This window comes from Rhipicephalus sanguineus, chromosome 6 (assembly GCF_013339695.2).
Source record: "Rhipicephalus sanguineus isolate Rsan-2018 chromosome 6, BIME_Rsan_1.4, whole genome shotgun sequence".
In the NCBI taxonomy this organism is placed as follows: domain Eukaryota; kingdom Metazoa; phylum Arthropoda; class Arachnida; order Ixodida; family Ixodidae; genus Rhipicephalus; species Rhipicephalus sanguineus.
The window spans coordinates 149,875,655-149,901,324 of record NC_051181.1 but is presented as its reverse complement, the minus strand read 5'-3'; the positions used below and the strand labels follow the sequence as shown (position 1 = coordinate 149,901,324).

The window sequence follows — 25,670 nt, the reverse complement described above, 5'->3', positions numbered from 1 at the left end:
CGGACTCAGTTTTCGCGCGCTCCATGCGGACCGCATTCGCGCACTTTAACTGTGGGGGCAGTGTGCACTATAAACAATTGAATCATGCCCGGTTTGCCCTATGTTTTGGTAATATGCGTAGGTATATTGAAGTGATCTGCTGCTGTGACTACAACTCGTTTTTCAAGTGAACCTTTTTTTACTGCCGTTGATGGCACTGCGAATTGCGGCCAACGCTGGTTGCGACAGCTGCACCGCCCTGTGGTTCCCGTTTTCGTCTTCTGCTGGGTGGTTTATAGGTGCTTCATAAGTGATGTTTAATATAAACAAACTGCTGACTAAGATTTCCGATGCGAAGGTAATAACACGCGTTCACTCTCCATGCCTCAGTAACTCTTGCTGTAGTCATCCCGGTGATGTGCATGTGCTTTTTCAGAACCAGAGTCCGACGAAGCCCCCAAGCCCGCCGGAGGCATCGGAATCTAATGGAGCTAACGAAGCAAGCGCCGAGGTAATTAATTGCGGTTTCCGCTTTGTGATTAGCATGGTTCTGCGGTCAACAGTCTCGGTTCTGTTCCTAATGTGTTCGTTGGCAGGACACCTCCACAGATCACGGCGGTTGCACGTCGGCACACCTTATCTCGACGGTCCGCGCACGAAACATGTGCGCTCAAAAAGTTTGTTGTTACGGCCGAAGTGTGTGGAATGTTTTGGGGGCAACATTGGCTTTGTTTGCGCATATCGGGTCGGTTTTATATGCATCGGAATGAGCCTCTGTGTCTAAGCACTTAAAATAATTCGATGCATCTCTGGTTTCCCGTCGGTGATGGGCCCGTCATTACGTTTATGACTTCCGATCGTGCCCGCACATCCGCAGTGTGCTTTTTCTTAACAATATGCGGTTCACCGTAATATTTACGACTAGAATCTCAAGTGTGTTTGAATACACAGCTATGCTGCGGACCCTGTCAAGGTGTTGTTTCGTTGATTGGCTTGCAGTTGCACCCTATTTATGTGAACTTTCTGTGATGTTCTGTGCGGTGCTTTGCTGTCGCTGTTCATATTTTGCTCGCGACATATTCTTGAAAATTAACTTATAATCAGTAATTGTTCTCTCAAGTTGATTTTGAAAGCTGTCAAACATTTCATATGTAAGCAAGAAATTGGACTTACATGCCCCACTGTTGAACAAGCTAAGCCATTTTCATCAAGAAGGTTATGACTTGTTCTAGAAGCCTGCTTCTACTTTCTTGTGGCTGTCGTCACAAGCAGCCTCTGCACAGTATAGTACGCTGTCCAAGCAGCATACGCAGCAGTAACTACTGAGCACCTTTTGTAACAGTATCATCCACCAAGGCTGCTCACTTATACAGAATTTCTCAGAAAAACCAGCTTGTTTCATGGCATCAAAGGCTATTGTGCATTTCTCATATATAGTGCTTTGGTGTTTACACGAGGCTATAAATGCACAAAAAAAAGGTAATTAACGGACATCTCTCACGAAAACATGTCTTTCAAGAATTTTCAATTAACATCGGCATTTCCCAAGTCCTTACCCTAGTGCAAAACTCAAGTTTAGCTAAAATATATGATTTTGTTGGGCTGGACAAAAAGTGAAAGAAATATTGAAACCTAGCAGACAATAAATTGGACATAATGAATATATTAGCATTTGCATTGTCTTCTGTATGTCAGGTAGAAGTAAACTGAATTGGAAAAGAAGTGACATAAGGGGTATCTCACTGTATCTTTTCGTTAACCTCTCAAGATATGCTTGCAGTCAAATTTGACAAGAATGCCAATTTGCTCACTACTGGTCATGCTCATTTGCATCGTTCACCTTGTGTGATGAAAGTTATGCAACTCCTAAAGTTACCTGCCAGTGGTAGAAAAATGTTTGGCTAATTGTTGTTCATTCATAATGTGTAGTGCTGCTAACAGCTTCATCAGTAACAAATAAAAGGACATATAGGGGCGGGGGTTTGTCGAGCTGTCGGTTTGCCGAACTTGGTTTGTCAAAAACCAAGTTTGATGAGCGACAGCTGGGTTTTGCTTGCTTTGGGGAAAGATGAGACCATTGGTTTGCAGCGATTTAACTTTATTGCATGTCTTTTCTACTGATGTTTATGAGATTCCATGTGCTGCTTGCATAATAAATGTTACAAGACTGAATTTGGTTTTACCACTTGCTCGTGAGTGCACATGCCTATGCTTTGCATCAGTCGAATAAGGTGCAAACACGTGCACATGCAGACTTATACACACACTCAAAAGGAAGGCAATCTTAACCCTTTCAGGCGTGACCTACGCAGAATTTTCTGTAAATGTATCAAATTTACAGATTATTTCAAGGCACTCAGTATTCTATCGCAACGAAAATAATGTTATAATGTTATGTGTTCTTTAGTAACTGATCCCAAATAAATTGTACCGGTAATTAAATATCTATTTATCCTGAAGCTATTCATAGGCTATTTTTGTATAAATAGAATCCAATCTCAGGCTAGAAATAATGCGCAATTTTGTTTTCGATTATATTCATTTCGATCAAAAGAAGGTTATACTTTGGACATGGACTCGAGGAAAGCGGCACATTAAACAACTCATAGATCATAGCGCCTTCAGCAAAGTAATCGTGCAATAGTACACTGCAAAGTGAAGTTAAATGAAGACACGCTTATTGCACAGGAGGTTCACTGTATCTTTCCCTTTCTTAGCCCCAAGTCGGCGTAACTGGCAAAAACAAGTTGTGTACACAAGTGTGTACAAAGCGGCTAAAAGGGCTAAGAAAGGTCTGCATGTTACGTTACAAGATGTAAAGACAATTGGTGTATGTTTGGCTGCAGGGGTTCCTGTGCCCATCCTGCCTGCGGGCCTTCCCGTCAGCTGATGCACTGCAGGATCACTACGAGACAAGCCACGGCAGTGGTCTGGAGGTTGTGTGTCCAACCTGCCGCATGCGGCTTGGCTCCGAGGTCGAGCTTGAGAGCCACTGCGCCCGCCACCACGCGGCAGCACCACCAGACACCGAGCCGGCAGCCGTGGAGCAACTTCAGCGCGAACTGTCGGCCCTGCATGCATCCCTTCGCGTGAGAGTCCTCTATGCAACACTGTTATTTGCTCCTCACTATTGCGAATGAATGCCCCATCACAAGTGCTTTTACAGAACATTTGTATTCTGTCATTCAGATCGCCAAGGAACTTTACACTTTGGTATGTCTGTTCACAGGAGGAGCGTTCCTGTTCTGAGGAACTGCGGACGGAGGTATCAAGATTACACGGTGCCATTGTCAGCAAGGGAGACTCGGCAAGTCTTCTCTCTCTCTCTTTTATTTGTTTGTTCTATTGGTGCCATTGTACTTCTCTGCAAAGCTTACACTGTAACTTTTCAAGCAATTGTCATCTCTATGCTTGATGAATGAGAAAAGAAGCGAGGAGGGGCTTAGCACTTGCTAAAGGAAAGTTGGCATATGGCATGCTTGGGTCTGCATTAAAATTGCAATTGATGGCAGCCGAAATTTCAATAATCTCTGAAACGGTGTGCGTGCTTGAACAGGTTCGGGGACACTTGCTTGGTTTTGCTTTGACCAACGAAAGTTCACTTTTTTTTTTTACAGGTCGAGGCGGAGATGCTGAGGTCCCAAGTGCGAGCCCTGGAAGAGGGGAAGGCGCTCTGTGCGTACTTTTCATGACTACTTGTATGGCATCATGAAATTGCAGTTATTTAAGTTAATGTTCTTTGCATGCAGTGACTTCAGAGTTGGTGCTAGCAAGGCAGCAGTTGGGGAATGACTTGCAGCAGGCACGTGTGGTGAGTACACACCAACACTGTGGAATGGCTATTTGTATTTGTGCGCCTGCCACAAGACACCAATTGTGTTTTATATTTGAGAGTATATCTTAGCACACCCCCAACACCCCTCCCTCCATTCTCGTGATTTGTGAACAAATAACAGTGACTAGACGGTTATGAATGGTGGGTAATGTCAGGTAATGTGTGGTAATGATGGTTAAACGTGGATGGTGGCAAGTGTTGACTAATGTTGACTATTTGCTGTTTCAACTGCAAAATTTAAAAAGTTGCCAAAAGCATAAGTTATATGGAGTCCATATGTGCTCTTGCATATGCATAGACAGCAGCCTGAGCTGTTTCTGTCCAACTTCTTTTTTTTAACCTTTCTGCTGCGCTTTAATATACAGGAAGGGCTGCACTGTTGTGTTCTTTTGCAGGAAGCTACTCAGCTGAGGGCACAGTTGGAACAGCTGCTACAGTCACAACCGGTAAGCAGAATATTGAAGCAGTGCCGTCTAGCGAAATCACATTTAATACTGTGTACCACACTGCTTACTGGCACGTGCTGCTGCTTTCTACATTGAATAGCCTTGTCTTTTTTTGTGTTTTTTTCAGCCAGTCGTAGAGAAACTATCACAGAGGTATGTGCACCGAACTTATTTCTCCTTTTCCTCATCATTTTAATCAAAATTAGTGGTGATGCGGCAGTAGTTTTACAGGGCAATCATCTGGCTGAGATTAATTATGTGTGTTTCATTTTTCTGTGGAAATAATCACATAGAAGCTCCACTTATGCAGGTACTCTTCAAGTGATTTACTGTGCGTTGATTCAAATAAGAACAAGATGAAAACTGCTGACATACTTTGTTGCATTTCCAGCTTCGCCTGTACTTGTAACACTGACCATGTCCTAAAACATATTTTTGGGGGAGTGGTTCATTCTTAGGAGCTGGTTATTGGACCATTGTACATTGCATACCAATGTAAATTACTCATAACAGGTGCCCTGATAATTTTTCTTCCTCATGCTCACGTTGATGGTACACCTATGTGAGACATGAAAAATTGAAAAACCTGCCATTAGATGTTTTTTTGTGGTTTTGTACAGTCCTGTGGCACAGTTCGCTATCATTGTTGCATGTTCTCTGTCACATACCCATACGATTCAACAGTATCTTCGAGATGAGTTTGGCAATGACAGAGTTGCAAGTTGGGGTGAAAATTGTGCTCAGGTCAAGAGCTTAGAGCTTGTTACTTTCACACAAGCAAAAAAAGAGATGTATATATGGAAATGGCTACTGTGGGGAACTGCTTGTGCGTGCACTTGAGTTGTGTTTTACCTAGAGTGCACTTTCTTTTTTTCGTTGTGCTGCAGCATGCAGACTGAAGCTGAAAGTCCTCCAGAGCCAGTACCAGTAAGCTTGCCTACTTTTTTTTCCTGACTTCTATAGTGTTTCTTGAGCTGCGTTATTGCTTGGTTTGGTAATCTGGTAAAGTCTAAATACCACAGCTACTGCTCTCAGTCGCTGACAGCGTATCTCCTTAATGAAACTTGAATCTCTTTATGTATTACTGTACCTGCCACGGCAATTTAACCACTCTGGTGTTGAGCTGCTAAGCACAAGGATGTGGGTTCGATCCCTGGCTGTGGTGGTTGCATTTCGATGGGGGCAAAATGCAAATGTCTGGGTACTTAGACTGAAGTGCACATTGAAGAACCCTAGGTGGTCAAAATTAATATTGCACACAGCGTGGCTCATGATTGTATGGTGGTTTCGACAAATAAAACACCAGAATTAATTTTTTTGTAGTGCAGGGTCAATTGTCCCTTAAATTATAAAATAAACCAAATAAACTGCCTGAACATGTGCCAAATTTGACATTTATGTTTACTTCAGTCTCTGGCTTCATTCTGCACCTTCTGACCTTTTTCTTTTTTTTGCAAGGTGGGATCTAAGTGGTGTTGAGGAGGGGTTGAGAGCTTACCACTGAGCAGTTGCATTTGTAGGAACTTTAGTCTCTCATTAGTATTGAACTTTGCCAGGGGTGCAGGCAGAGAAAAGAAACAACAAGTTGGTGTGACTGCTCCTTACTGCAGTTCACTGAAGAAACACTGAATATGAACCTTGCAGACAGATAACGTAAACTGCATAGCAAGCCACACAAAAGAAAAAGAAGTGGTGGTGTTTGTGGTGCAGGAGGTGTGCCGACGAGACGCCCAGGTGCAGGCATTCATAGCAGATACCTCAGTGGCAACTGAGGTCAGCAAAGAGAATGACAGCCGTGCAGCAGCCCTAGCTGCTCTGACAGCTGAGAAGCAGACACTTCAGCTCAAGCTGGAAGAAGCCGACCGGCGCCTTGCCGAAACTCGAGCGCGTGCGGAAAAGGTATGTATCCTGTATCTGTCTGCTCCCTCTATGGTATATTTCACTAAGAGGTCTTCGTGCTTTCATCATCGTGTGTTCATCACCGTGTTTAGCTATGCTTAGTACTGTGTTCAACGGGGTTTTTAGTAGAGCTGTGCGAATATCAAAATTATGGGTGCGAAGCGAATTCGAATATTGAAGTGTGAGTGCGAATCGAATCGAATATTTTTCGAATATTTCTCAAATATTTCTAGAATATTTTTGGAATACTTCGAAGCGAAATTGCAGAAAAAAAAAGTTAGAGAGGATTCCTAAGCATATTCTTATGAGATAGCAACATGAAAGTGTTTCTTTTCGTTAGGTTGATGAAGCACTGGCGGGGTGGTGTTTCATCGTTGTCTTATCAAGAATGAGGCAGTGTAGAGGCCGAATTGCATTTATGTACATGATTTGGTGCAACCAAAGTGTTGCCGACAACACTTTACACGTGATAGGCAAAGATGCCATTTCCTCAGCCTCTCATCCTCTTTCTGTGGAACTTCTGTGGAAGCCCAACTGATGTGGCAGACAAGGGTGTGCTCCCTTCAAGTCCGGAGTTCCAAATCTGCCTCGTAGACGTTGATATATAAGAACATCTGAAATTTTGAATGCTAAAAAGCTTCGGCGTCCAATTTTTCGGACTTCCTGCCCAAATTTCAGGTCCAAAACAGCATTAATTGAGCCCCCACCTCTGCCACATCTTTCATATCTTTGTTGGAACCAGCGTTTTCTTGAGTTAATACATTTGCGACCGGAGCAGAGCTTGAAAGGCAGCTTTGCCGCAATACCGGGGTGTGGTGAGGTGAAGCATATTGAAAATCTAGGGACCACTTCTAATTGGACGTTGTCTTTTGGCAAAGTTCGACCGCAACGGAGCTTGAAAGGCAGCTTTGCCGCAGTACGTGAATGTAATGTGGTGAAGCATATTAAAAATTTGAAGGGGTCATTTTTAATCGGGCGTTGACTGTATTTGTTTTTGGGAAGTTTGAATAGTTCGAATAGTAAAATTTCAGTGTGAATCGAATCGAATAGCAAACACTATTCGATTCGATTCACACACCTAGTTTTTAGCTTTTTAGTAGGGGTGTGCGAATATTCGAAATTTCGAATATTTTTCTAATAGTGTTTGCTATTCGATTCGATTCGCACTGGAATTTTACTATTCGAACTATTCGAACTTCCCAAAAACAAATACAGTCAACGTCCGATTGAAAGTGACCCCTTCAGATTTTCAATATGCTTCACCTCATTACACTCTCGTATTGCGGCAAAGCTGCCTTTCAAGCTCCGTTGCGGTCGAATTTGGGAGACAGTCAACGTCCGATTGGAAGTGGTCCCTCGATTTTCAATACGCTTCACCTCATCACACCCCCGTATTGCGGCAAAGCTGCCTTTCAAGCTCCGCTACGGTCGAATTTGGGAGACAGTCAACGTCCGATTGGAAGTGATCCCTCGATTTTCAATACGCTTCACCTCATCACACCCCCGTATTGCGGCAAAGCTGCCTTTCAAGCTCCGCTACGGTCGCAAATGTATTAACTCAAGAAAACGCTGGTTCCAACATTGAGATGAAAGATGTGGCAGAGTTGGAGGCTCAATTAATGCTGTTTTGGGCCTGAAATTTCGGCAGGAAGTCCGAAAAATTGGACGCCGAAGCTTTTTAGCATTCAAAATTTCAGATGTTCTTATATATCAACGTCTACGAGGCAGATTTGGAACTCCGGACTTGAAGGGAGCACACCCTTGTCTGCCACATCAGTTGGGCTTCCACAGAAGTTGAAAGAGGAGGAGAGGCTGAGGAAATGGCATCTTTGCCTATCACGTGTAAAGTGTTGTCGGCAACACTTTGGTTGCACCAAATCATGTACATAAATACAATTCGTCCTCTGCATTGCCTCATTCTTGATAAGACAACTATGAAACACCATCCCGTGCCAGCGCTTCATCAACCCAGCAAAAAGAAACACTTTCATGTTGCTATCTGATGAGAACATACTTAGGGATTCTCTACAACTTTTCTCTGTAATTTCACTTCGAAGTATTCGAAAAATGTTTGAGAAATATTCGAAAATTATTCGAAAATTATTCGATTCGATTCGCACTCAATCTTTATTATTCGAATTCGCTTCGCACTCAAAATTTTGCTATTCGCACAGCTCTACTTTTTAGCAATATTTTCATTATCAAATTTAGCACAGTGTTTACAATTGCTGTGTATTTTGCTGAAGTTCTTGTGTGTTAGCAGCAACCACTCAATTTCTATAAACAAGCATGTGTTGTGTACTTGTAAAACTGTAAAGCGTGTATTGTGTACTTGGACGAAAAAGGCACATAACGCATGCACACAGGCAGGCGGGCACGTGTGTTTGTGTGTGTGTGAGTGTGTGCGTGTGCCTACATGTTGTGGCTTTTTCGTCCGTGTCTGGTTCACACATTTTAAATGTGCTTACTGAATGCAAGTGTTCGTGGAAAAGTCTGTTTTGTGGTGGTTTTTCTGTAAAGTGAGAGTGGACTTGGATGTCGTAAGGCTGTGTGCATTCTCCGCGTTGTGAGACAGGGCCAATGCCCATGACACGTGGGTGTGTGCGCGATGGGTTTGCGCAGAGGGAGATGCAACAGCGAGAGGCCTTGGAGAGGAGCGATGCTGAACGGCAACGGCTGCTACAGGAGGTCAGTGGGTAGCCAGGGCTACCGCCCTATATACGCCTTGGCACCAACACCTAAATAGCAGTATTCACTACCCTCAGCAACACTGTGCTTACGTAACACCCCTAAAACCTGTAGATGAGCTTGGTTTGCCGAGACGTGGTGTCCAGCAACTGAATTAAGGCATCAGAATATGGTTAGTATTCCGACATTTTCATGTGGTGATAAGAGTACTACGCTGCTAAGATTAAAAAAACTTGGAGAATGCTTGAGCTTCGCCTTCAAGATTAGAATATGATAGTGTAATCAGGCCCCGAAATTTTTTCTTGCAAGTTTTTTGCCTTTATCAAGTTTTCATATTGAGTGCTAGTGCACAGGCCTAGTTTACCTTATTTTTCAAAGGGGTTCCTTGTGTAGGTGGAAGCTGGTCGATCCGAGCGGGAATCACTCACAACGTCCCTGGAGGTTGCCAAGCAGGGCCTGGCTGCTGCAGCGACACGCACCGTAAGCTGCATTGCACAACTTTATGAGTGTTAGCTTGGGCACATATTTTCTTGAAGCATGAATTGTCATCCCTTTCATTGCCTCTTATATATTGTCTTTCTCTTGGAGCTATTTTTGATAAGCCAAGTTTAAAACAAAGGAATGGTTGCCTTGTATCTCTTTTGGTTATTGCTGGTTGTTACTTTTGGGTAATACTGGTTATTACTGGATCATGTGCTTTTCATTTGTTTATTCACTGTTCTTCATTGCTGTTGCCCATACGTGGGGCTGCGCCCGGCCACGGTGGTCTAGTGGTTATGGCACTCGACTGCTGACCCGAAGGTCGCGGGATCGAATCCCGGCCGCGGCGGCTGCATTTTCGATGGAGGCGAAAATGTTTGAGGCCCGTGTGCTTAGATTTAGGTGCACGTTAAAGAACCCCAGGTGGTCGAAATTTCCGGAGCCCTCCACTACGGCGTCTCTCATAATCATATCGTGGTTTTGGGACGTTAAACCCCAGATAATATTATTATTACGTGGGGCTGCGGACTAGTCAAGCTGCCTATCGGCAGCTTTTTTTTCCATCGTCCTCCATCTGTGGTGGAAATAAAGATATAATTTGTTTTCCTGTTTATGTTGGATAGCACTGCATATAAAAAATGACAAGTGTGGCAGCAGTTGATGCATGCAAAAGAGCACGGGTTTGATTTGGCAGAAGTTAAAGTGATGCCGAGTTCGCTCTTGCTTTGAGTTACATGCTCTGTGAGGTTGTGCTGGCAAGTGTGGATGCAGCCTGGTTGTTGGCCATTTCCAGGAGGAACTGGAGTCGGAACTGGTGGTGGAGCGACAGCGTGGGGATTCTGAACTACAAGCCCGCCAGGTGATTTAGTGATATGTTCTTTACACATATCGCCTGGCTGCTTTTTGATTCCATACTACATAATTGAATTTCTCGCACTGCACTTTTCATTCAACCATTGTTTCACTATTGGGGAATGCTGCCAGACTTCGCATCAACTGTTCTTCAGCAATGTAGGTGCAGAAACTGAACCTGCTGCTATTTAGGTTAAGCTTGCCTTCAATGCAAGTGAAAATGAAACTGTAACACTTGGAGCCAGTTCGACTGGTTGCTATCACATGACGTGACTTTCTGCTTGTAAGCTTTTCGATGGTTTGAGTCGCCACATCAGCTACCCTGTAAAAAAAGATATTACAGCCCGATAATATATAGGGCTTCTGAAAAATGCTTTAGTGGACTGTGTGTGTGGCTTTACAGGCAGAGGTGGATGAACTGCGAACCCAGGTGACTCAACTGTCGGCAGTTGAGGCAGCTCTCCGTGACTCGGCACAGGCGGCTCAGGCACAGCTCGCCGACTATCGCGCCCAGGCCGAGAGCAATGCAGAGCAGGCTGCACGGCTAGCTGGACAGCTCAGGGTGGGTACTGAACCTCAGTGTCGTCACGTTAATGCTGAACCTCGTGGATGTGTTTTGGAGAAAGGAACTGCAAGATAAAAATAACTTGAAAAATTTATGATTCGAATTGCGCGATACAAATGGAATGTCTAAATTCTCTTAGTCATGAGTATAGTACGCAGATAAAGCACAGAAACCGAAAATATACCAAGGGGAGTTGCATTGTGCCTTTGTTTAGCCAGTGCAGTCTGTCCATACCTATAGCATCTTTATTTACACACGTTACATGTATAAACCTCTATATCTGCTTAAAAAAATCGGTGGCCTTATCGCTGTAGCAGCTCTTCAAGGGGTGTGCAACATAAATCTCATGATTTTTTTTCATTTAATTAGCTTCAACTTCAATCATTCGTATCTTCGGTCATTTAAGTAGCTGAAACAAAGCCTTCAAGCAAGTTTCAAGTGTAATCGGAGATCTCTGAGAAATATTTTTGTAATGTAGTTGATTCTGATGGGCTAATAATGAAAATATGCTATTTATGCAATGAGTAGTTACACCCCCGGATGGGAGATGACTCACTTCAATTTTTCAAGGCCTCGTAATGGTTGAGCACCCAGCTGGTGCCTAACTGCCTCTCACAGTACATGTTGGCTGGTTGGATGCCTTATTGGTTGCCCTTTCAGTACAGGCAAAGAGCTCATGTTTTTATTTGACGTTGAAATACTGTGCGGAAGACATTTTCTTTCATTTCTCTATCCAGAAGACGTTCATTGGTGGTTCCTTGTCCTAGTCTTGCTGAAATGCTCAGAAGGTGCAGGAAAATTTGCTGACTGCATTGTCACTTTGTCATTTTGGCTTTGCAAATTAGCAAAAAAGTCACTCTGTGGAGAAAGAAGTTTCCAAAGTTTGCAGGACATTCCAGGTGGCACAGCGCTCAAAGTGTTGTTTGGTCAATTGGTTGACGCTGGCACAGGAGCGCGAGTCTGAGCTGGCGACGTGTCGGGAACAACTGGTGACCTGTCAGCGGGAGGCTCAGGCAAGCCATGAAGAACTCGTGGCCGGCCGCGCTGAGAAGGTTGAGCTAGCACAGGCCGTGCAGGCGCTGCACCAAGCCAAGAGTCGCCTGGCTGACCAACTTTCTGCGCTCGAACTCGAGGTGGGAAATCTTCGCAACAACCAAGTGGCGCTCGAGGCCGACAGGGCGGCGTTCGAGGCGGAGGTTGAAAACCTGCGCAAGAGCCACGCGGAAGTGGAGGCCAGCCGTGCCACGCTCGAGACTCTGCTAGCCGAGCTTCAACGACAGTGCGACCAGCAGGCCGCTGAGCATCAGCAGGCGCTTCAGGGTCTACAGGCAGAGCTGGCACGGGCACAGAACAAGGCGCAGCAGGCATGCTCGGAACTGGTGGGTGCCGACGGTTTGGTGCTGAAGACTCGGAGTCGCGTTTTGCCCCACTTTGCTCTGTGCTATCCAACTCATAGATGCTGATGCCTATTTATTTACATGTACTGCAAACACCTGAAGCTGGCCAAGCAGGATAAATTTAGGGTGTTAATAGACCGTGTTTGAAAGCATCAACAGTTGTATTCTCTACAATAGCACCAGGCAGAGAATTGCATTCTTCGACTGAAAGAAAAAAAATCACAGTTTCACCGCAAGGGCGAAGCAATGAATGCGATAGCAAGAAATTGTATCGTTATACAAAGTAATGATGGCAGCTAACTCTTTTGGATTCGATATCGCATAATTCTACAAAACACTGGTGGCCACTCCAGGGAGAGATGCTCTTTTTGCCCAGTCTCTTCAGTCGAGAGGGCAGCACGTAGAAAGGTATATGAGCTGACCGCTGATGTCTGCCGAGATAGGACACGTGCCAGCAATCGCTGGCAGCTGCTGCTGCTGCTCAAGTGACCCCCTGCGTCCCTTCATACTCGTTCAAGACGGGTGGGGCATTTCCTCTCTGCTTGAGCATTTGATGGCAGGTCTAACAAGTGGAGGGACTTCATCGCATGCCCCTCCAAGCGATGGAGATAGGCCGGCTCGTTTGATCTCTGCATCAGCCGCATTCATCACCTCCGCGTGCACGAGTTTACCCGTGGGTAGAACATACGATGCGCGGGGATATGTTATCAATTCGGGCTTTATACGGAACATGACGGCGACGCTGATGCCAAAAACCCTTCAAGAGTGTTCATATAATTGCTATCGCAATAAAAGCAGTGGCTAGTTCTTTAGGACTGCATGTGCATGGTGTAGCAAGTTCCACAATTTAAACTGATACCCTAATTTGGCATTTGACCAGCTGCACAGTGCATGAGCCCAGTACACGTGGGGCCTCATTCGCCCAGATGTATTTTTTTTTTCCATTTTGTTAAGGTCATGGCTCTGGTTTCAGTTTATGCTAAGGGTTTTTAGACCAACTTCCAAAAAGAAAAAAGAAAGGAAGAAAATTTGGGCTGCTAGTGACTCGTGCCGCCACTTCACATTTCTGTGTCGGCTTGCCAACAACGCCTCTGAGTCAAAGTTTCACCTACCCCAAATCATGGAAGTGGTGTCGAATGACACCACTTCCATGACACCACTTCCTTGTGCTAAAATTCCAAGTCCTTGCACGCACCAATTTGCATCTCTATTCTTCCTTGTTTTAGGAATGCAGATTCTAGCTCTGATGCTTATGCAGACATTTTGCGAAAATGAGTGTGTCAGCACTTTGGCAGAACATGCTGGAACCAGTCTGCTATCACCTGTTTTTTGGTTGATTGGTTTACTTGATGAACCATCACTGTGACAAAAGGTGCCAGAGGAATTGGGTTCTCTTACCACTGCCTACCACTTTTCTCGCAATGACGTGATTGGAAGAAATGTGCAAACAAAGTCAAATAACAACATTCACGTAGAACTGCAATGGAAACCCTGCCACTGTGGCTATTGGGATGTGTTGTTTGTGGCTGAACTTTGCTGTGTAAGATGCGAGGAAAGACTGTTGCATCGTAGCTGCTCAGCACACGCAATCTGTCATGAGATCTGCTTTCCACATGGCCTGATCGCACTTAAGTGCAGAAGTTTTAATTGATAAAACTATGAGCTTCCTTTAGTTTTTTTTTATCTGGCCAACACACTTTGTGAACAAGTTTCTTAATGTCCACTTCTGCTAGTTTGTTCTGGTTAATCTCCCTGACTTTCCGTCTCTTCTGCTTTCTTAGACAATGAGTGTGTGCTGTGTCTTTGAAGATAATCACGGAAGCAATACTCCATTTCAGTTTTGTGTTTTCGGAGAGGCTGCCAACATCTGCTATTTAGCCCCTTTTGACTGCATTCTTCGTACCCTCATGGCCACAATGAAGCCATGATTCTGACGGATTCTCTGTCAGCATCTTTCCAAGACCATTTGTGCCCTTCTTTTTTTTTACAAATAGCTAATTACTTGCACGTACTACCCTCACCAGGATGCCGCTATTGCTAAATTCATTTACAATCTAAGAAAAAATGGCGGCTTTGCCCACAGCCATTGTTGTCCCTCCCACAAGGAAATTGCATAAATGCTCCATGCAATAGCATTAGTCATTTTCATGATGTAAAGCGCTATCGAGTGTTTCAAATAATTGACTTTCCCACACAAACACACATTTGTGTCACTGGTTTATGTCGGAAAATTGCACGTCCTGGTTAATTTCGTCAAGGATTCTCACATCCCTGTTCAGCCGACCATAATGTTTTAGATATTAACGATGAACCTTTAACTCTTAATATTTGTAGTATTTACATTAGCCGAGGAAAAGTACTAATAATAAATAAAAAAACAGAAGGGAGTCAAGGAGAGTAGCCATTGGGAGCATATAGTGTAGTGTTTGTTTGCATTTGTCTGTGCTCACCTGTACAGGCTAAGAAGTGAGCCAGATCAGTAAGCAAAGGCTTTGCTCGAGTCATGTTGCGAGTCTTTCCCACATTACATGTTCCTCACAGGAAGTGGAGCAGCAGCGCAGTGCCCGACAAGAGGCAGCGCTGGAGGCTTTGCGGGAGCAGCTGGCGTCCGAGCAGGCCAATCGTCAAACTGCCCAGACTCAGCTTGACTCAGTCCAAGGAGACAAGCTAGGTGTGTGTGATGACACTGTTGCTACGCGGTGTGGAGGCTTAGCGGCTCAGCATTGCTAAGCACGATGGTGCAGGTTCGGGGGTGAAACGTGAAAGTACCTGCGTGCTTGTATATAGGCGCACATTAAAGAACACTACGTGTTCAGAGTCAATCCCATACTGCGGCATGCTTCATTGTGTGGTTTTGGCATGTGAAGTCCAGTGTATATTAATTTTTTAACCCTTTGCGGTCCGTTGTCGGGCCCCTCCCGACAACGCAACGCGGCTGCAGCGGTCCGCGGTCAGGCACTGCTCGACAAGTCTTTCATGGTTGATTCACGTGCTTTTTCTCATTGCATTATGTGCCATCTCTAAATGAGTAAGCAAACATTTTACTTGAGCTTTGACTTTTTAGTTTTGGACCGGAATGGATGGAAGGTGGGTAAAGGTTTTGGACCACAATGGTTAATTGTTTAATACTGTTTCCAGGCTCTTTACTGGCTATACCTAGCACTCATAAGCAGAATAGGATTCACTAAAATACAGATAATGATAATTTTCTTACTAAAAATGATAACCACGATAGTGTATTAGGCACCCATGTGCTTTCCTTAGCCTTATGCCCATAATCTTCCCTGTCTCAATGTGCAGAGCTTGAGGCAAAGTTGGAAAATGCACTGGACGAACGGAGAGCCCTGCTGGACCGATGTCTGCGTAGTGAGGGCGAAGCTGAAACTTTAAGAACCAATGCTGCCGATTTGAGACGCCGTTTGGATGACTCATTGGCCGCTTTGCACGAGTTGGGCCGAGAGAACCAGCTGCTGCAGGTGCGTAGCCGTTTCCTCAATGACCTCTACAGACATTTCATCAACACTCTTATCAACTACTATTTCTTTGAATGTCTCCTCCACAATCTCCTTCTGTTTGTCAAGCACTTTCACAGCAATCGTCAGAGTTTAATTTGTTCTACAGCTGGACAAACTGCTTGTCTGAAACTGTTAGTTGCCACGTTAATTGTACTTGTGCAATAAAGTCGAACCTGGATACATGAAACTCAGGTGTATCATACTACTGTATATGCAAGACAGCCGCAGCATCTCCATGGAAATCCCATGCAGAAGCATAGCATTGTGCTAAGCATATATTGCAAACCTTCATCGACACTTTTAATACATAGAATGCTGCACTGCACTCCTGCAAGTGTGCAAGGTAATTACTGCAATCACTTTGTACATCATTGGAAATGACCTTTTCCACGAAACAACTCTTTAAAGGAGATGCTGTCAAATCAAGGCATTGAATTTGAAGGGAACTATGTCCGATAAAGGAAAAACGAGCAAGGTGACCATCTTAAGGTATGGATGGGTTGTGAGCGGAGGGTCTATAATGCGGTCTGTTATCGTTGAATCCCAGTTAAGTAATGCAGTGGAACTGGCTAATAGCGGTGACAGCTTACCATCATGCAGTGAAGCATGCAATGCGTCTCTTATTAAATTGAGAATATATTGAACAGTATTGTAATCCCCTTCAGATTCCATATATCTGGGCTTGACTGCACCAAAAGCTTCTCAAGTGACTTCACAAAAATGGATCGTCTCGTACTTGTGTAACTGGGCACCTTTTCCACCAAATTTCATGCAAAAAATGAGCACCTAGTACAATACAGATGTATTGGCTAAACTGTGAATGTATAGTCAGCCAATTGAGTTTCTTTTGTGCACAATGAGTCCTTTTGATATTGGTAGTACAGTGAGCAGTCCCTTTCGCAATGAGTTGGGTCCAGATGCATTGGCACATATGGTGATTGCGTTTCTGGCAGCGTGTCTGGCAGCTTGCTGCCTCTGCCCGATGTTGTTGAAATCTCGCAAAAGTTGTAATGTCACTGCAAGTGATTGCCCGAGAATACTGCCTGGGTCGTCTTCATACTGAAAGGGCTTGTGCTCGACGCTGGTGTTTGTTGTGTTACTTGCAGATGGACAATGCCAAGCACCAAGGCCGAAAGTGGGCCGATGACTCGCAAGTCACTCACTGCACTGGGTGCGAGAAGCTCTTCACTGTCACCATCCGAAAGGTGTGTGGTTACTGATTACTACTTTATGGCACATGTCATATCCACTTGCAACAAATTCTGAGGATGACACCAGTTTCGACAAATGCATTCCCAAAATGTTCAATTAAATGCATTGGTTTTTAAGTTATGTAGTTGGACCTACAACACATAAAACAGTGTACTGTTGAAAAAGGTGGAAGCACTTTTATCAAAAGTGTGGCATCAGCTTATCTAAACTGGTGCTAGTTTCAAAATTATTTCCTAGTGAATGTCCCTTGCAAAATCGCCAGCTTTAGTTAGTAAGTTGCATAAGTATGTCAGTGTAATAGTTAAAACCTCGATTAGTAAAGTTTCGTTGATTAGTCAGTTCTGCATTCTGAAGTGCGAGTAATGTCCACCTTTTTGAGTATAATCCAATTTAGTTAGTATAATTCTAATACATACCAAGGAGAAGTTCTAAATGTTAAAAAGAACACTAGCTGTAAGCTGATATGTTTTCAATACAACGGTTCGATGTTCCAAACAGGCAAGTGCATTGAGTCCTAATGACTGATCACCGCATCTTATGCACTCTATCTTCCAGCACCACTGCCGAAACTGTGGCAACATCTTTTGCAACGAGTGCTCGGCAAAGAATGCGGCCACCGCGTCGTCCAGGAAGCCCGTCAGAGTGTGTGATAACTGTTACAGTGAACTGACCAAATGAATGACCCCCACCGCAACTCCAAAAACTTATTCATCGACGCACGTGTGCTTGTCGAAGGCGTGCGGCACAACGGGACATAGCGTGCTCCTGTTTACATGTAGTGCAATCTGTTTTGCGGCCAACTTTGTGCAGCTGTGTTTTTTGGAACTGCTAAACATCGTGTCTCTACAGTCGCCATCGGGAACGCCATGCACAGAGTTTTGCGAAGTGTGCCGATAAGTGCATTTCACATCAAGTGCCATCTTGAGTTCCTAGCTTGCCATCTTTTATTGTGACGGGGACTTGGTGCACATAGAATCAAATCACGCTGCGAGAGCCTGCCTGCAAAAAGGTTACGGGTGCAGTCTTACTAATCTTTTTCACAGATTATCTATTGAACTGAAATGTAGATATTATCGTGTTTGAGCTTCTGCCTGTAGTCATATGTACCTTGTTATCTGGTCACGTTGACGGATTTGTCGTAGTGAACATTTTTTTTTAGCCATAGAGCAAGAGTGTGTACTGCATAACAGTGGATGTTAGGGCTTGTTTGAAAGATATGAACGCTGTAGGTAGCACATATAGCGCATGCGAACTGTTTGCTTTTCTAGACTAACCGAATAAAATTAATTCACGTAAGCCCTTCAAGATAATTTGTATTACCCAATTCTTTCTCAAAATTCCCAGTTGAAGCCTCTGTCAGAAAAGTCACAGTTTCGCTGCAAGGGTGAAGCAATGAATGCAATAGCAAGAAAAGCGGTCCGTGATGAACGCGCTGCTACGTTGCAGAAACATCTACCGCCCACCGGCAGCAACTACCGCGCGAGCAGACAGAAGAAGGGCAAGGTTCTCCCTGCGCAAATATTAGAAGCGAGCGAGCGAGCGAGCTGGCCGACGACTTTTAAATGCGCCCGTTGCGCTCCTCGCGCCATCTCTCTGGTAATGAAGAAACGCTTATATGCGCCTTCCGTCTCAGAGTCCTGCCAGCGGTAAAGGGTGTGTATATAACGCTCGCCGTTAGCCACCTGAAGGCTCTGCGCTTTGTGGCATAGTGGTTAGTGCCACGCGCTGCGGACCGAGTGGTCGCTGGTTCGATTCTACACTTCGGAAGCATTTTTCTGAATTATTTTTCTTTGGGATTTTTATATATATATACATGCTTATACATATACGGTGCATGATGGCGGCGGCAAAAACCAGCTGAGACTGTCCATATAATTGCTATTGCAATAAAAGCGAACAATCTACCTTGAGAATAATTTGCCTAATATAAAAAATGATGCCAGGGAAATGTACTGTACAACTGTTAGCAATGCACACTGTTTCATTTGTATGTTCCAGTGTTATTTCTCACTCATGTGATCATTTCATTAGGGCAGCCTATGTAAACATTTGTTAGTTGTGCTGATTTGAGTGGATTTTAAGTGCTTGACAGAAGTGGGAACAGGAGGAACAGTGTTCATGGCAAGAGGATAGTGAACAGACTGATCATCTCTCCATCAGTTATGTGCCCAGCACTAAAAAATAATCTCATACTTGTTTTTTTATTATTGATTACTGCTAATAAAATGCAACAAATTAAGAAGTGGTTTTTTACTGTCAATCTTTATGTACAGGTTAATGAACTTGCTTTAGCACGGTACAGATGCAAGGGAGCTTGCTAGCTTCACACTATCTAGCATACACCTGTGAGGGTATGCTCAGCTTGATTTCATTTCCATTGGAACCAAATCAGAGATCCTTTCGGACGAGAAGCCCATGACCTCAACAGCATACCACACAGTGGGTTCAATATGGCAGTGAACACGAAGTTGTGACAAGTTTTCTATTAATAAAAAATATGTGTACTTGTGGTGCTGCCATATTCAGAGATGATGCCTAATGAATCCATTTTGGACTAGGCCTTGGAGCATATTAAAGGGCCCTTCACCAGATGTTTTCATTCAACACTGCAAGTTGTGAGGCACTGTTCTAGAGAGGGTCTTACTAAAACAATTTCTTTAATTAGTTCCGTATTGAAAGACTGAAAGTTACTGTGCCTCCAGGAAGGAGAGCTTCACTGTCAAAGCAGACATTCACTTGGTATCCCTCACAAGCAGGCAGCTAAGTTAGACTAGAATGATTAGTGGGCTTCGAAATGTAGAACTAGGGAAGTGCACTGCAGTCGTGTGCAACAAATTTTGAAGCTCTCCAAGTGACCTTTTTGTGTAACATTACATACTGTATTTCATTACATATTGGAAAACAGATCGTCGGGTCAGGGCAATTGAACCCACAACCTTCTGCTGACCAGCACAATGCCGTATGCAGAGAGCTTCAGTGGCATGGCAGAAGTATTCTTGGGTGCATGAAATTAACAGTGAAGTAATTCGCATATAGCCAAGAGACATTTGTTACGATACTGCACTCCCATACAATACAAAATGTTTGCTGTAGTACTGTTCAATTGCAGAAACACCTGGCCTTGACAAAAACTTAAAGCAGCTTTGCATTGGTGGTGCCAAACCTGAAGATACAGCCTGTCTGTCAGTATCTGTCTTTTTTCTCTATATAGTATTTCCATCTTTATTTCTCACTTCCTCTCTTGCATCTGTTTCTATGTCCATTCCTTTCTCTGTCCATCTCTGTCTCTCTCTGCTCATTCTCTCACACATCCAAGTTATCCAGTCCCACCCCAAACAAACCAGTGCAGTGGGATTGTGCCTGCCTGGTGCATGTGCTCTGGGAGCAAAGCTGAAGAGGACAAAGAGTGCACGTCGTTCACGACAGTTTTCTTGTAAAAACTTTGTTGTACAAAATGAGAAATTCTCATTTCTAGTTTTTAAATATTTTTTCTAAGCTACCCGATTCTTGGCCAAACCCCCTGAGTGGGTGTGAGCCAGCAGTATAGGATCTACATCTACATTTTCGTGAATGCTATACGGGGTAAGCCAAGCCTAAACAGCTATGCTGTTAATATCTGCCCCCCGGAGTAGGGTGTGTGGTGTAGCCTATGTGATGAAAGCAGATGAAGGAATTCACCTCTCGACACAGCATGATGTTCAACAGCTCGAGTCTTTATTAGGCACTCAAAAGTTCTAAGCTATTAACAAAACAGCTAGGCATAAATGCTGGCAGCCTGCCCACAACAATGCACAGTCTATCATTAAGGGGACACTATATGCAAACATTGAATCAATCTAGAATCAAACATTCCAGAGAATTCACGACATTTGTCTCGAGATTCAGTCACACAGAAAATTGTGAACAAAGGGGTCACAGACATCTTTCACAATCGAACAGGTCATTCACAGTTATAGTCCACAACTGAGTGAATCGCTTGCATAGGCGCACCAGTGATTACCATGGTCATTCACTGCCCGGTACTACCTGTTGCTTCGAGTCATATGCACAGAACATGCACCAACAGAACAGAGTAAAGAAACCGCATAAAAAATTTCTGTAGGAAAGTCTAATTCGCATGGAAGAACTGTGTATTTTATGTTTTAAAGACTATTTGCCTTTTGTTTGCGGTGGTTGACTACAGTTTATTGATTGCAAAGATGTGTTACTCTCGGGGTTTGGTGCTCTATGTCCAAAGTGGCAGCACCAATCCTGTTCTTCGCTAGTCATATTGTCGCTTGTAAAAGGTGTTTCCAGTAAATGTGACGCCATTGTGCACTTTGGAACAGTGATCGCTTTAGCTTGACTCAGTATTTGCCTTTGGTATCCCTTTAAAAAGACACTTGTGACCCTCTCGTGTGCTGTGAGAGGGGGCGGTGCAGACTGCGGAGGCAATTTTGTCGTTTTTTCCAGCGCACGCCACGGAGTGACTGCAACCAAGGAAGGATGAGCCTGGTGCTGTAATAAGGCAACAAATTTATTTTGGCATGCTCCACAAGTACATCACAGCAGGGGGGGTGGCCTAGCTTGCTAAACAGCCGGAGGGGAGGACTCCTAAAGCTGGGCTGCTCCACGGGTCCAGGGAGAGCAACACTGTGGAATGTGTCATCTCTGGCCAGCACGGGGGGCATGTGCAGAAAACAAAATGTACAGCATGCACAAACACTCCGCAGCCTCCTGCGCAAACACGCGCCCTCTCTCACACATAAATAACCTCTGGGGGAGGGAATACTGCGGGGACTAGCCGTCTGTCGCTCCTCTCGGGCCGGGTGGTCCGCACCTGCGCACAAGGAAGCCTTGCATCAATTACTTGAAGAAATCTCGACGCAAGTTGACAAGTTCGCCAGGCTTTTGTTTCGAACGTTGCAGCCTGAGTGCTACCAACATGAACAAATGGAACGCTGACAGGAATGCAACACAGGCTGACTTGATTGGTGTTTTAACATCCCGATAGGTATGTAATCTATGTATATGTATACGGCACGAAAGCCACTATAGACAGTGCAGAGAGATGCTTTCGATAACTGACCAATGGGGACAGGAAATGAACCCATGACCTCTATGGTCAGCATCAGCATGAGATAACAGCGTGCGCGAACTGAATGACAAAACGAGAGTTGAAGTTGCTGCGATTCATGCAACATAACTTTTACACAGACATCTACAACAGGGAATATCTGTCCACTGGATGAGATCATGGGCATAGCAAATGCCCTCATCCAGTGGAATGATACTCAAGTACAACTAACAGTGGAACTACTGTCAGACAGCCTTACCACTGCTGCCTTGAAAATGTGGCTTACCTGTAAGGTTTTGTGATCTGCAAACATTCGCAACAAAAAAGCTGAAGAGGTTTACATACAGTGTGCTGAATCTCCAGCAAAATTACACAATTTAAAGAAGTAGACAGCGGCCGGCTTCGTAAAAGTGGTATGAAGCCCAAATTCCAAATACATATTCAACACACTAAGACTCCCTAACACACATTTCTACTGCTGGTTGTAGAAATTATCACTAGAGCTGTGCGAACAGCAAAATTTTGGGTGCGAAGGGAATTTGAATATAAAGTATGAGTGCAAATCAAATAGAACATTTTTCGAATACTCCGAAGCGAAATTGCAGAAAAAAGGTTGCAGAGGATCCCTAAGCACAATCTTACGAGATAGCAACATGAAAGTGTTTCTTTTGGCTAGGTTGGCAAGCGCTGGAGGGGTGGTGTTCCCTAGTTGTCTGATCAAGAATGAGGCAATGCAGAGACCGCATTGTATTTATTCACATTACTTGGTGCAACCAATGTGGTGTCGACAACACTTTAGACGTGAAAGGAAAGGACGATTTCCTCAACCTCTCCTCCTCCAATTTCTGTGGAGACCCAACTGATGTGGCGGACAAGGGCGCGCTTCCTTCGAGTCCAGAGTTCTGAATCTGCCCCATATAGACGTCAATCTATAAAGAACATCTGATTTTTCGGACTTTTTGCCCGAATTTCAGGTCCGAAACTGCATTAATTAAAGCCCCCACCTCTGCCGTGTCTATCATCTCATAGGTTCGAACCAGTGCTTTCGTGAGTCTGTTTGCGGCCGTACCAGAGTCCGAAAGGTAGCTTTGCCGCAATGCCAGAGTGATGGGGCCCGATTTTTCGGACTAAATTCTGAAGGGGCCACTGTCACGGTGCAGTGCGGCTATGTCTTTACAGATAAGCACCGGAAATGCACGGAGGCGTGATGGCGGCAGGCAGCAAACATGCCAGTACGGCTTAATTGCTGACAACCCTTTTGATAAACATCTTTAGCTAACTGCTCAGTAGTGCATGTGGCCTTGCGCAGCAGTATGCGTAGGCCTACAATCCAAATGTGCCGAGCCACCGTTAATGCTGCCTCTTTGTGCGAGACCAGGAAGTTCACCGCAAAGACGCGCTGCCTTCACGAACGTAAGCAGCTCGCCATCGTGGCGCCCGTGTGTGGTCACAAACGGAGTGGACATCATGAACACTTAAGACAAATGCATGCATACAGTACAGCAAGCGCTCCGGCAGCGACAGCTTAGTCAGCGATGTGCTGCACACAACTAGGAACGATAGGCTTCATGCGGCAGCAAATGCTGCGTATTGGCGGAGATTCAGCGATGTGTGTGCACATCGTTTACGTGCGCACACGCATCTGAGAAGGCCGGACGAGTCGTCTGCTCTTCCGCCACAGTCTGTGTTATGCGTCATTGTTTCCAAACGCTCCATGCGAGAGAGCCGTAATCTATTCTGTGCTTTGCTGGTATCAGCAGCACTCATCAGGAGACTCAATTCGCAATTGGCGGTTGGCCATTGGGGGCGTGCCCCAATATGCCTAAGTGTACTGGGAGGCACTGAAGCTATATCGAACATGGCTGTGGCAATTGGACCGCTTGAGCAGAATAAAAAAAGCATGAATTAGTTTTTTCGGACGATTTCGCGGTCCCCAGAGTCCGAAAAATCGTACGTTGACAGTATTTATCTCCTGGATGTTCGAATACTTCGAATAGTCGCATTACGGTGCAAATCGAATCGAATAGCGCACTATTAGAAAAATAATTGAAAGTTCGAATATTCGCACACCCCTAGTTATTGCTGCTTTTTCAGTAGTAGTTCATATGTGCAACAATTTTGTAATTCCATTGTATATTGTAATTCCACTTATAAATCCATTGTATTTTGCAATAGAGTAACATCGAAGTAATTGAAGAAAGTAAGGCACGCGGCCACTGACATAAAAGAAGAGAACGAATATGAACGTGCTAATTCTGTTTCTCTTGTGTTTGTGTTTCCACACCTTAGTTTTCTTTACGATGAATCCCTATTAACTAGCTTTCCAATGTTGCATACATCCATAGGTTGGCAGAAAAATTGGAGCTCACTCAGACTCGCTCAAGAAATATATTTTGTAGGGGTGTGCGAATATTCGAAATTTCGAATATTTTTCGAATAGTGTTTGCTATTCAATTCGCACTGAAATTTTACTATTCGAACTATTCGAATTTCCCAAAGACAAATGCAGTCAACGTCCGGTTGAAAGTGACTCCTTCAGATTTTCAATATGCTTCACCTCATTACACTCTCGTATTGCGGCAAAGCTGCCTTTCAAGCTCCGTTACGGTCGAACTTAGCCAAGAGACAAAGTCCGGTTGGAAGTGGTCCCTAGATTTTCAATATGCTTCACCTCATCACGTATTGCGGCAAAGCTGCCTTTCAAGCTCCGTTACGGTCGAACTTAGGCAAGAGACAGCCAACGTCCGATTGGAAGTGGTCCCTAGATTTTCAATATGCTTCACCTCCTCACACCTCCGTATTGCGGCAAAGCTGCCTTTCAAGCTCCGTTACGGTCGAACTTAGGCAAGAGACAGTCAACGTCCGATTGAAAGTGGTCCCTAGATTTTCAATATGCTTCACCTCCTCACACCCCCGTATTGCGGCAAAGCTGCCTTTCAAGCTCCGCTACGGTCGCAAATGTATTAACTCAAGAAAACGCTGGTTCCAATATGGAGATGAAAGATGTGGCAGAGTTGGGGGCTCAATTAATGCTGTTTTGGACCTGACATTTGGGCAGGAAGTCTGAAAAATCGGACGCCGAAGCTTTTTAGCATCCAAAATTTCAGATGTTCTTATATATCGACGTCTACGAGGCAGATTTGGAACTCCGGACTTGAAGGGAGCCCACCCTTGTCCGCCACATCAATTGGCCTTCCACAGAAGTTGAAAGAGAAGAAGAGGCTGAGGAAATGGCATCTCTGCCTATCACGTGTAAAGTGTTGTCGGCAACACTTTGGTTGCACCAAATCATGTACATAAATACAATTCGGCCTCTACATTGCCTCATTCTGGATAAGAAAGACGACTATGAAATATGACCCCACCAGCGCTTCATCAACCTAGCGAAAAGAAACGCTTTCATGTTGCTATCGCACAAGAACATACTTAGGGATTCTCTGCAACTTCTGTAATTTCACTTCGAATTATTCGAAAAATGTTTGAGAAATATTCGAAAATTATTCGATTCGATTCGCACTCAATCTTTATTATTCGAATTCGCTTCGCACCCAAAATTTTGCTATTCGCACAGCTCTAATATTTTGCTCTGAGGGCTCACTTGGACTGAATCACCAAAATTTTCCTCACTCAGGTCTCAGACTCACCAACATATTATTCAGCCGGACTCTCGGCTTGACCGGAGTCTGAGTGAGTCCAAGTGAGTCGACTCACGAGTCCATTAGCGTAAAATTACCTGTTTCGATCAT

General features: G+C 44.4%; 2 protein-coding genes across 15 annotated transcripts in view; one reads left to right on the top strand and one right to left on the bottom strand.

The window, feature by feature from the left end:
* Positions 1 to 173: 173 nt before the first annotated feature.
* LOC119396765 (early endosome antigen 1) lies at positions 174 to 18,153 on the top strand. 2 transcript variants are annotated; one of them, XM_037664085.2, is made up of 19 exons: positions 174 to 337; positions 416 to 490; positions 2,826 to 3,068; positions 3,209 to 3,286; positions 3,597 to 3,654; positions 3,729 to 3,790; positions 4,210 to 4,260; positions 4,388 to 4,413; positions 5,148 to 5,187; positions 5,971 to 6,159; positions 8,782 to 8,847; positions 9,241 to 9,327; positions 10,121 to 10,186; positions 10,583 to 10,741; positions 11,695 to 12,123; positions 14,683 to 14,812; positions 15,442 to 15,617; positions 16,763 to 16,861; positions 17,424 to 18,153. In XM_037664085.2, exons 1-19 carry the CDS (start codon positions 293 to 295, stop codon positions 17,544 to 17,546), a joined length of 2,202 nt encoding a protein of 733 aa, XP_037520013.1. In that variant the 5' UTR covers positions 174 to 292; the 3' UTR covers positions 17,547 to 18,153. The 2 variants fall into 2 exon arrangements, with proteins under 2 accessions (XP_037520013.1, XP_037520015.1); XM_037664087.2 differs by lacking the exon at positions 11,695 to 12,123.
* Positions 18,154 to 20,560: 2,407 nt separating this feature from the next.
* The window catches only part of LOC119396764 (phosphatidylinositol-binding clathrin assembly protein LAP), a 31,651-nt gene continuing 26,541 nt past the window's right edge, over positions 20,561 to 25,670 (bottom strand). For all 13 annotated transcript variants that reach the window (XM_049417223.1, XM_049417218.1, XM_049417221.1 and 10 more), the window contains one exon: positions 20,561 to 21,687. The gene's annotated coding sequence lies outside the window, so the exon portion shown is untranslated. The remainder of the gene's footprint in view (positions 21,688 to 25,670) is intronic.